Source organism: Leptopilina heterotoma, unplaced genomic scaffold (assembly GCF_015476425.1).
Source record: "Leptopilina heterotoma isolate Lh14 unplaced genomic scaffold, ASM1547642v1 Lhet_87, whole genome shotgun sequence".
NCBI lineage: Eukaryota > Metazoa > Arthropoda > Insecta > Hymenoptera > Figitidae > Leptopilina > Leptopilina heterotoma.
The window spans coordinates 508,424-521,098 of NW_025111190.1; the positions used below are offsets into that span (position 1 = coordinate 508,424).

General features: G+C 22.0%; 1 protein-coding gene across 1 annotated transcript in view; it reads left to right on the top strand.

The window, feature by feature from the left end:
• LOC122511559 (exosome complex exonuclease RRP44) overlaps positions 1–12,675 on the top strand; it is a 13,124-nt gene continuing 449 nt past the window's right edge. Inside the window, exons 1-13 of the mRNA XM_043626901.1 lie at positions 1–166; positions 246–413; positions 1,096–1,253; positions 1,614–1,801; positions 3,797–4,026; positions 4,252–4,530; positions 4,787–5,071; positions 7,958–8,195; positions 8,305–8,563; positions 8,664–8,907; positions 9,493–9,713; positions 9,869–10,037; positions 12,312–12,593. Of these exons, the coding sequence (XP_043482836.1) occupies positions 113–166; positions 246–413; positions 1,096–1,253; positions 1,614–1,801; positions 3,797–4,026; positions 4,252–4,530; positions 4,787–5,071; positions 7,958–8,195; positions 8,305–8,563; positions 8,664–8,907; positions 9,493–9,713; positions 9,869–10,037; positions 12,312–12,593 (2,775 nt within the window). The 5' untranslated portion in view covers positions 1–112. The remainder of the gene's footprint in view (positions 167–245; positions 414–1,095; positions 1,254–1,613; positions 1,802–3,796; positions 4,027–4,251; positions 4,531–4,786; positions 5,072–7,957; positions 8,196–8,304; positions 8,564–8,663; positions 8,908–9,492; positions 9,714–9,868; positions 10,038–12,311; positions 12,594–12,675) is intronic.

Below are 12,675 nucleotides of genomic sequence, written 5' to 3' on the forward strand. Positions count from 1 at the left end.
TTAGTTTTCTGTTTACAGGCGATTGAACAACACGTGTTTGTCTAATTGTTCAATAATGTTATAATGTTCTTTGATTAATTAAAAGAATTAAAAGTTTACTTACTTTTTCATCATGTTAACGACAAAAACTTTCTTTCGAAAGACAAAAGGAGGGAGTATTTATAAGGTATTGTTAAAAATATTTTTATTCTTGTAAGAATGTAAGTTTTTTTATCATTTTACATGTTAATAACGAAATATTTTAGGTTGTAAGAGAACATTATCTCAGGGATGATGTTTGGTGTGGATCAGAAGCTTGTAATTTATGCAAAAGTCACAATAATATTCTTGACGAAACGAATCCTGGAATTAAAAGTTCTTTGTTTAAACAATCTCATTATTTATTACTCGATACAAATGTTGTTCTCGATCAGGCAAGTGTTACTTTTTTGCATTATTATTATTATCATTATTAGTACCTATTATTAATTGTTATTATTTATGTTACAATAATTTAAAAATATTTACATTAGTGAACTTCACAACGTTTTGTGATTAACGAATTAGGTAGAAAAAAATACTTTTCTAAGCAAATTTTTATAATTTTTCGCCTGTAAATTCTTTTTTTTTATAAATTTTTATCAATTTATTTTGAAAAAAATGTGTAAAAACAAAAATTTTGTTGATTTTCTTCTAAAAAATAATTTTTTTTACGTTAATCGTTGATTAAAAACGTCATTGACTTCATCGACGTAAATATTTCTTGTTTCTCAGAAATATATTTAAAAAAGCAATAAATTTTTTTTAATACCTATTTATTTATTATTTGTTTGAAATTACATAGCCCAACATAAACAAAATAATTATAATTATAATATTATTGTAAAAAAGCAAATATAATTTTAAAATTTTTTTAATATTTACAATTATAATTATAAATTATAATATTATAATATTAATAATTTTAAAAATCATATTAAAATTAAATAAAAGTTAAGAGTTGGAATTTTACAGATTTGATTAAAAATTTTTTAAAATTGGAAAAAAATAAGTGTTGTTGCCAAAATGTTTTTTTATTAAATAACTGCAATTACTGATTATGATTTTTATTTTTAGATCAATGTTTTTGAAGAGGATTCACTTTGTAATGTAATAATTTTACAAACAGTTTTAGAGGAAGTAAGACATAGAAGTTCTAATGTTCATACTAAATTGAAGGATATAATTTCTGATCCAAAAAGAAATTTTTATGTATTTGTCAATGAACATCACAAGTAAGCACAAATAAACAGTTTTTCAAAATATTAAAAATATGTAATATATAAATGTTTATAGAATATTTAGTATAAAATATATAAAATTAATAAACTATAAATACACACGTATTAATACAGAATTATCAATGAAATTTATCATTTTTATTCAAATAAATAAATTAAATTAAGGGACAAAAATTAAAATCAAATGAAACATATTTTATTTAACAATTAGGAAAGCAATTTTTATTTATTTTTTTTTTTAACAAAATTCTAGAAAGTTTTACAGTTCTAACAGTCAAATTGTAAATTACAGAAAAAATTAATATTCTTTAATTTTAATATAAACTGATTATTATTATGTTTTCCTATGAATAGAGACACTTATGTGGAACGAAATCCAGGAGAAAAAGTTAATGACAGAAATGATCGTGCTATTAGAGTAGCAACAAAATGGTTTAACGCGCATTTGAAAATGCAAGACATTCCGATTCAGGTGATTCTTTTAACCGATGATGTTCAGAACAGAGAAAAAGCAATTTCAGACTCAATTCCTGTTGCCTCAAGTAAGTCACATTTTTCTCGTACAGTAGATTTATTACTTTTACTATAATTAGAACTATTATTTTTATAATTGTTAATATATTTAAATATGTAATATAAAGTCAAAAATTAAATATAAATTATTTTAAATCAGGGTTGCCACAGGTCAGAAAAGTCAGGAAAAGTAGAATTGGTCCGGAAAATCAGGGAAAATTCAGGGATTTTTATTAAAAGTACTGAAAAAAATTTAATTTTTAGAATTCACAAGAAAATTCTGTATTTTTGAGTCTTTTATTTGCCACAAACTATGAAATCACCACAAATTCTAATAGAGAACCTTGAAATTTTTCTATTTCTGACAATAATTTCTTTTTTAATAACATAATTCTTGAAGGAAAAACATAAAATTATTACTTATAAATTATTTAATGAATAATTTTACTTTAATATTTCAAAATTAATTGAACTTTAAGAGAGTTGCATTTACAAGTTTCATAAATAGATGAACTTCAAAAGGTTTCAATTCGAAATTATATAATTTTAGTTAAAAACATTTTTAAAAAAATAATTTTTGAGAAGGTACAAAATAATTACAGAAATTCAATTATTTTCAAAAATTTTAATAAAATTCTTGTCAAAAATTTCAATTATTTTCATAAATTTTCCACAATTCCAATAATTTTCAATATCTACTATTTTAATAAAATTTTCCAAAAGAATTATTTACAAATTATATATAAATTTCTTCGTAATAATTCCATTATTTTCACAAATTATAAAATTTTTTACATTGATTCAATTATTTTTATAAATAATAAAATTCATCGCAGAATTTCAATTATTTTTAATACAATTTTAATCAAATTCCTCGAAAAATGTAATTATTCTTAACAATTTTATTAAAATTCGTCTAAAGAATTCTATTATTTAAAAATTTGTTAATGAAATTCTTAATGAGAATTTAATTTTAAGAAGCATTCAATTATTAAATAAATTATTTATTTTTGTATTTAATTAATTGATTAGAAATGAATTTCAGTTAAAATTTTAGATAATAATTGAATATTAAAAGCATTATAGCGTGAATTTTTATAAATAATTGAATTTTTAAATAGTTTCAATTTAAAATCTTTGAAGATCTGAATTTTTCATACTAGGTATTAACTAACAAATCTGTAGAATTACTGTTTTTGAAAAAGTGTAATTAAATTTTTTTGTAATTATTTGAAGTTTTTATTTTCTAATAATATATATTTAGTTGAAGAATTTCTGAATAGTCGAAACTTCGTAAAATTGAATTGTAAACGATTGGATTAAAAAATTCTCAAAGAAATTTTCGAAAAATTAGCAAAAAGAATTGATATAAAGAAAAATGTTTGTTAAGAATTCTAGAAGATAATAATTGAATTGAAATGATGAAAATAATTTTTAAAAAGTTAGAGTAACAATATTCTTATAATATAAAATAATGATTTTCTCACTCGGTGTTCTATAGTAATATTCTTATACACTTCCTCTTAAATATTTTTATAAGTTATTAAATTTCAAGAGGTTTGAATTTGAAATTTTTGAAAATCTTAATTCATTTGGAAAAATAATAATGATTAAATATTTACATATTTTAAATAAAACTCTTGATATGTTTTCGAATGATTTTAGAATTAAAGAAATTCGTAAATAAATGTAATAGAAAATTTTTTTGTGTATCTAATCATTTTTAGAGTGAATATCAGAATATTCTTTAGGGTCAGGGAGAAAATCAAAATTTTGTTTGGAAATCAGGGAAAAGTTAGGGAAAAACAAAATTCAATTTTTGTGGCAGCTCTGTAATTATATAATAAAAATAATAACACTTAATAATACTTATTATAATAAGACTATTATAATTAATTGACATTAAAGAAAAGTTATCTAGTCATTATAATTACTGTTATTAAAATATAAATATTAATTTATTATTGAAAACAATTGTGCCAAAGTCTACCGGTTTTTGTAATGTAAAAATTTTTCAACAACAGTGCAGGATTATATATCGTCATTGGAGAATCCTGGGTTTTTATTGGATAAATTGAGTCGTAAAAGTTATGAAGTTGATGGCGATTCACGAGAACCATTATTCCCCTGTCATCTTCCTCCTTCTCAATTACATGATGGAATAAAAAGTGGCAAATTTATGCAAGGAACATTTATGGCTTCGAGGGAAAATTTTCTTGAAGGTTCAGTGAATGTAGAAGGCATGGAGCAGTTTGTAAGTAATTATTTTTAATATAAATTAGATAATATTATATTAATTACCTATGTTAAATAATATTACAAATAAATTATAATATTGTTAATAGAATGAAATGAAATTAAATTAAAAAGAAATAAAAATAAATCATTTAATTAGCTGAAAAAATAAAAAGTTTCTTTTTTTAAAAGTATGAAATGAAATAAAAATATAAAGGATAATTGAGAATTATGAAATTTGCAGATATTAGTGCAAGGAAGATCGAGTTTAAATCGAGCAGTCGATGGTGATATTGTAGCCATTGAATTATTAGCAGAAGATCAATGGTCGGCACCAAGTGATATTGTTCTTCAAGATGAGGAGGAGGAGGATCCAGGCGATGTTCTTGAGGATGAGAAAATTTTAATGGAACAAGCTCCTAAAAAGATTATCGAAAAAACACCAACCGGTGTTATTGTTGGTATTATCAGACGAAAATGGAGACAATATTGTGGAATACTGCAAGTCACATTAAACAAAGATGTAAATTCAATTTAATTTATATTTTCAATTTTTTATTCAATTTTATTTTTAAAACTTTTCTCTAATTTAAATTTTAAAAAAGGAAAAGAGCAAAAACAAAAGAACAACAAACATTATTAAAGAAAATAAAATTTTTTAAATTTTTAATTTTAATTTTTTTTTTTTTTTTTTTTTTTTTTTTCTTTAATAATTTTTGTTGCTCTTTTGTTTTTGTTCTTTTCTTATTTTTTTTCTTATTGATTTTTCATTTTCTTAGAATACGAGACACATTTTTGTGCCTGCCGAGAGAAAAATTCCCAAAGTTCGCATCGAAACGAGACAATATGAAAATTTGAGCAAGGAGAGAATTATTGTGGCAATTGATTCGTGGCCTCGTCATTCGAGATATCCGAACGGACATTTCGTTCGTGCCTTGGGACCAATTGGGGACAAGAACACAGAAAATGAAGTATTACTTCTTGAACATGATGTTCCTCACAGCAGATTTTCTGACGCTGTTCTTAGTTTCTTGCCCAAATTGCCGTGGATTATCACTGAAAATGTAAGTACTTGGGTTAAAAACAGGGTTTCCATAGGTCAGGGAAAAGTCAGGAATTTTTATTAAAAGTACTGGCAAATAAAATTTTTAGAATTTATAAGAAAATTCTGAAATTTTGTGCCTTTTTGTTTGACTCATAAATTATAAAATTACCACGATTCTAAAAAAAACTTTCAATTTTTTCTATTTCTGACAATAATTTATTTTAAATAACTTAATTCTATTGAAAACCTGCCATAAAATTATTACTTATAATTCATTTAATGTAGTATTTTTTTGAAAAATTTTAATTTCAATTCTGTTGAAATTAGTCACAATTTAAAAAATTTTAACACAATTCTTTCAAAGAATAATTCAACTATCTTAATAAATATAAAAATTCTTTCCAGAAATTCAATTATTTTCAAAATTTAAAAAAAAAAATTTTCTCAACATTTCAAGTATCTTTATAAATAGCAAAATTCTTCTCAGAAATTCAATTATATTTAGGAATTTACAAAATTCATTGTAAAATTCAATTATTTTCATAAATAACAATATTCATCAGAAGAATTCAATTATTTTCAAAATTAATAAAATTCTTTGCAGAAATTCAATTATTTTCAAAAAATTAAAAAGAAAATTGTCAACATTTCATTTATCTTTATAAATGAATAGCAAAATTCTTCGACAAATTTCAATTATTTTGAGGAATATTAATGAAATTCATTGCAAAATTCAATTATTCTCATAAATAATAGTATTCATCACAAGAATTCAATTATTTTCAAAAGTACTAAAATCAGGGTGTCCAGTGGTCACTGAAAAGTCAGGGGATTTTTTTGGTCAGGGAATGTCAGGGAACTTCATTCAAATTAGGAAATTTCTAGAAAATTATAAGAAAATAAAAAATTTTTGGGAATTAAAAATTTTTTTAATTTAACAGGAAATGTTTTTTATTAGGTACTATTTTGTACTATCATTAGATATTATTTTTTTTCTTAAATAAGTTAGTATTCATATTTTTGTCCTAAGGAAGCAGAAATAAAGTTAGTAAATAGTCAGGGAAAAGTCAGGCAATTTTTTTCTCAATCCATGCTGCACACTCTGTAAAATTCATTTATTTCCAAAAATTTTAATAAAATTCATGGCAAAATTTCAATTACTTAAAAAAAATTTTCTTAATTCAATGATTTCTAATATTCTACTATTTTAATAAAATTTCCCAAAAGAATTTAATTATTAAACAAAAATTTTAATAAAATTCTACACGAACATTCAATTATTTTCCAAAAAAATAAAAATTTGACAGGAATATTCAATTATTTAAAATAGAATTTGCATAATTTTTTTTTCAAAAAAATCAAATGTTTTAAAATTTTGGCATTAAATTCTTCGCAGTAATTAAATTATTTTCATTAATTTTAAAATTCCTTTCAGGGATTTAATTATATTTTTATAAATAATAAAATCATTCGGAGGAAGTCAATTATTTTCATAAATAACAATATTCATCACAAGAATTCAATTATTATCAAAAGTAATCAAATTCAATTATTTTTAAAAATTTTAATAAAATTCATTGCAAAATTTCGATTATTTTCAAAATTTTTTTTTTTAATTCAATAATTTTTATATCTATTATTTTAATAAAATTCCCCAAAATAATTCAATTATTTAAAAGCAATTTTGACAAAATTCTATACAAATATTCAATTATTTTCTAAAATAATGAGAATTCTTCTGATGAATTCCTTCGAATTTTTTTAAAATAATGGAGTTTCTTTAATGATTTTAATTAGGAATTTTTAAATTAATTAAATTTTATGAAGAATTTTTGTCAAGTTTTTAAAATAATCGTGTTTCTTAATAATTAAAATTAAACATTTAATTATTGAATTTTATTAAAATTTTTAAAAAATAAAATAAATTTCCTCTAAGAATTTTATTAAAATTGAATTCATTCAAGAAATTTTATTAAAATATAGAAAATAATTATGTAAATTCTTTTGAATAGTTTCTTTGAGTTTTTTTGAAAATAATATTGTTTTTTCAATAAATTAAATTGATAATTTTGAAAATAATTGAATTAAACAAAATATTTTTTTTTAATTTTTTAAAATAAACGCGTCTGTTAATAATTATAATTAAAATATTTGTTTATTGAACTTTATTAAATTTTCATTAAAAATAATTGAATTCCTAAGAAGGATTTTATTTCGAAGTATTCATTAAAATTTTAGAAAATAATTGGATTCTTTCGAACAATTTTATTAATTTTAAAAAAATTGATTTGCTTTAAAGGATTTATTAAATTTTTAGAAAACAATTGAATTTTTTCGAAAAATACATTAAAGTTTTTTAAGAAAATTGAATTCTTACGTGAAATTTTATAAAAAATAATTGGATTTTTACAAAGATTTTACTATTTAAGGAAATAATTTTACTGTTTATAAAAATAATTGAGTTCTTCCGAAGAATGTTATTATTTATAAAAATAATTGAATTCTTGCGAAGAATTTAAATTTTTGGAGACATTTGTACTTCATATATGAATTTTTTAAATTTTGATTATGAAATTATTCAAGTAACATTTGCTTGTGTTTAAACATTTATTTAAAAATGAAGTTATTGATGTTTTTGAATAATTTTACAATTAATATTCTTCAGGGTCAGGGAAAATGTCAAAATTTTGTCTGGAAATCAGGGAAAAATAAAATAAAATTTTTTTAGTAACTCTTAAATAGTTAATTAAAATTGAACTAAAATTTTAATTAATCCAGAATTTAAATTCAAACACTCTGGGAGAAATATTTAAAAATCTCTAGATAAATTAAAAAACTCAAGAGGCAAATTTTGTGTTAAAATAATAATTCTCTTTACTAACGATTAATAACAATTTTCAATTAGGACGTTGCTCAAAGGACAGATTTGAGACATTTGGATGTTTGCTCCGTGGATCCACCGGGATGTACAGATATTGACGACGCTCTACACTGTCGAGACTTGCCGAACGGTAATCTCGAAGTTGGAGTGCACATTGCAGACGTCTCGCATTTCATCAGACCTGGAACTGCAATTGATAAAGAAGCTGCTTTACGTGCAACGACAGTTTACCTCGTTGACAAACGAATCGACATGGTTCCAGGTAATATTTTTCTAAATATAAAATCTTTCAATTTTAAAAATAATTTCTTTTCAAAAATTCTTCACCGAAAGTATTGATAACATAATTGAATTAATATTTTTCCTTAAAGAGCTATTGAGTTCAAATTTATGCTCATTACGAGGAGGCGAGGAACGATTTGCATTCTCCTGCATCTGGGAAATAGATCACGATGCAAATATTATTAAAACAGATTTTTTCAAATCTATTATACGCTCTAGAAGTGCGATGACATACGAGGAAGCTCAAATAAAAATCGACGATCAACTTCAACAGGACTCACTCGCTAAATCTTTAAGAGGTCTCAATAATCTCGCTAAAAAACTAAAAGCCCGACGTTTAGAAAATGGGTAAAGTTGATTTTTAAAATGAAGGAAAATATAATTTTCTTTTCAAGTTTTTTTTTTTTTTTTTCATAAAAACATATTTTAATAATCTTTTGATTTTCAGTGCATTGGTTCTTGCTTCACCGGAAATTCGATTTCAAGTTGATAGTGAAACGCACGATCCCATTGATGTGGAGGCAAAAAAAATGCGCGAAACAAATTCCATGGTCGAGGAATTCATGTTGCTCGCAAATATTTCAGTTGCTACGAAAATCCTTCAAGAATTTCCTGAGTGCGCTATGTTGCGTCGACATCCTGAACCACCTCAATCAAATTTCGATCCTTTGATTAAAGCTGGAAAACATCAAGTTAGTTTCACTTTTTTTCTTGACAAAATAATTGGAAATTTTCTTTAACAATTCTTTTCAAATATTTTTATTTTATTTTCAATATTTCTCTATTTTTCGTTACAATTTAATTTGACCTGTTGATTCGTTTTTGTTTACTTTCATTGTTTCTCCATTTTCTTGATTTAAAAAAAAATTCAAAGAAATTCTTCAATAGAATTTAATTAGGATTTTTTTAAATTTTAATAAAATTATTCGCGAGAATTCAATTCTTTTTATAAGTAATAAAATTCTTCGAAGAAATTCTATTATTATCAAATTTTTTGATAAAATTCTTTGCATGAATTCAATGATTTTCAATACATTACTTTTAAAATTGAAAATATTTAAAAAGAAAAATTATTTAAAATATTAAGAAACAAAAAAGCAGACAGTTAACTTCAAGCTCCGAACAGATTACCGGAATACAACGATTATTAACATAGAAGATTTTAAATATGAAAATATACAGAAATTAAAGCTGATATTTAAAAATAAATGATTTATTTGTATATTGAGAATAATTGTGTATTTAATAAATATTTAATTAAAAATTTTATTTTCTAGGGTTTTGAGATTAATACAAACACAGGAAAGGAATTGGCTCTATCCTTAGAATCGGCACATAAAGCAGATAATCCTTACTTTAACACAATGCTGAAAATTTTAGCGACGAGGTGCATGATGCAGGCTGTGTATTTTACAAGTGGAATGCTTCAGCCATCGGAATTTTTCCACTACGGATTGGCCTGTCCAATTTATACTCATTTCACGTCACCAATTCGAAGGTTTGAATTTAAATTATTTATAAAAATAATTAAAAAAGAGGGAAAATATTTTATAATAGAAGAAAAAAATCAAAAAAGATTAATCTATGAAAGTAATTTTGATCGGATTTAATTTTTGCGAATTTAAAATATATTGAATAACTTTTTTTTAACAGATATGCTGATGTAATTGTCCACCGATTATTGGCAGTTTCTATAGGAGCTGATGCTACGTACACGGATTTATTAGACAAGAAAATTAATCACAAACTGTGCCACAATTTAAATTACCGAAATCGAATGGCTCAATACGCAGGAAGGGCGTCGGTTGCACTTAACACTCATGTAAGTATAATCGTTTGTTAATTTTCGAAATTATTAAATAATGTTTTATTTTTTTTAATCGATTATTTTTTGAGAATAAAGTATTGCAAAAGAACTTAAAGGAAAAAAATTAACCAATTAAAGATTAGTGGTAAAGAAAATAACTATAATGGGTACTAGTTTGTTAAAATAATTACTGTAAATTATTATTTATATTTCGCGCGAAACACGGTGTTCCGTTTATTATTATTTTGCAAATTAAAAAATTTTTATATTTTCAAATAAGTATAAACATCAATTTTTTAATAAATTTAGATTCAAAATTTTAAAAATTCAATTAAGTACGAAAATTATTATTCTTGTTTATGTTTTTTAATAGTTTAATAAAGTTTTTCACAAAAATTCAATTATTCTCATAAATAATAACATTCTCTGGAAGAATGCAATTATTTAGAGAAAATAATAAAAGTTATTAATTGCTTTGGTCAATCAATAATTCAATTTTTTTATAAATAATAAAATTCTTCGCAGAAATTTAAATATTCTCAAAACAATTTTAATAAAATTTCAATAAAGGATTTAATTATTTTTAAATTTTTTTATAAATAATAAAATTCTTCGCAGAAATTTAAATATTCTCAAAATAATTTTAATAAAATTTCAATAAAGGATTTAATTATTTTTAAAAATTTTAATAACACTTTTTATAACAATTCAATTATTTTTAATACAAATTCAATTAAATTTCTTGAAAGAATTATATTATTCTTAAAAAATTTTAATAACTTTCTTGGAAAAAATTCAATTATTTTGTTAAATTTTAAAATTCCTCGCTGAAATTCAATAAATTCCAACACAATTTTAACAAAATTTCTCGAATGAATTCATTTATTCATAAAAATTAGAATAAAATTCTTCGAACAATTCAATTATATTCAAAAACTTTGATAAAACTCATTACATATAAGAATTTAATTATTTTCAAAACTTTTTTAAATAGATTTCTCGAAAGAATTGAATTATTTTCAAAAATATGAATAAAATTCTTTGAAACAATTCTATTGTTTTCCTAAATAATAAATTCTTCAAAGGAATCCAGCCCCTCAATTATTTCTAATATTATTTTAATATTTTTATTAAAATTAAATAAATTAAATAAATTAAATAATTAAATTAATGAAATTAATTAAATTTTAATTAAAGTATTTTTATAAATAATCAAATTATTCTCAGGAATTCAATTATTTTCAATACAATTTTAATATTTCTCGAGTGGGTTTATAATTATTATTAAAAATTGAAATAAAATTTTTTCCAAAATATTCAATTATGTATTCTGAAAAGTTTTGATCTAATCTTTTGGAAATTTCCATTATTTTCAAAACTCTTCATAAATACTTGGCAAGTATTCAATGATTCTCAAGACATTAATTTTAAATTTCAAAACATTTAAAAAGAAAAATTATTTAAAAAGTTGGGAAGTAAAAAATAAAACTAATTTCAAAACTGCGAACAGATTACTGGAATATGACGATTATTAATATTTATTTTTTGGTATTAGAACAAAAATTACTATTTTATTTCTAAATGCCAAGAAGCAAACATAAAAGCAATTTTTAAATAATTTAATTCTTGAAGAACTATCCTAAAATTATTGCTTATAAATTATTTAACGAATAATTTTACTTTAAAAATTCCAAAAATAATTGAATTTTAAAAGAATTGCGTTTTTAATTTTTATAAATAAATAAATTTTAGAATGTTTTAAATTGAAATTTTTGAAAATTCGAATTTAAAATTTTTGTAGTTTTTTGTAAAACTTTATTAAAATTTTTTTTTAAAATAGTGAAATTTCTTTTTTTCTTTATATAATTAAATTCTCAAAAAACTTTCTGAAGAATTATTTATTATTAAAAATAAATGATTTAGAAAAGAGTTCTTTCATTTTCTTTCACAATTTATTTTTTCTTTAAAACCTATTTAATCAATTTAATTTCAGACAATTGGATTTTTATTAAGTTTTATTCAGTTTTACTACACCTTTGAAATTAAATAAAAATATCCATTTATTCGAATATTTAAAATATATTTAAAAGGAAAAACATACTTTATAAACTAAGAAGAAAAACAGCAAATAAAAAAATATATAAAGTAATTTCAAACTGTAAAAAGATATTTACAACAACTCCACTTAAAAATAATTAACGTAGAAATAATTAAAAATATTTATTAAACAGCGGATATTTTAAATATTTAAATTTGTTACTCTATAATATAAATTTATTTTATTCACAGTTATTCTTTCGGGGAAAAATTCAAGATGAGGACGGATACATTCTTTTTGTACGAAAGAATGCTTTGCAAATTTTAATTCCCAAATTTGGTTTAGAAGGAACGCTTTATTTAAATAAAAAAGGCGAGGAGAATCCAGTTAATTTTACGTACGACGAAATGGAGCATACACAAACTTGTGGTTCTATTGTTTTTCGCTCATTTGATCGCGTCACTGTTCAATTGAGCCTCGATAGATCTAATGTTCAACGTGAAAAACTTGTTTTTAAACTCGTCAAACCGGAGGTTAGAAATTTCACTCAATTATTTAGTTTCTATTCACTCATACAATTGTTCCTCAAATTAAATGAAAAGGAAAATTCAATTA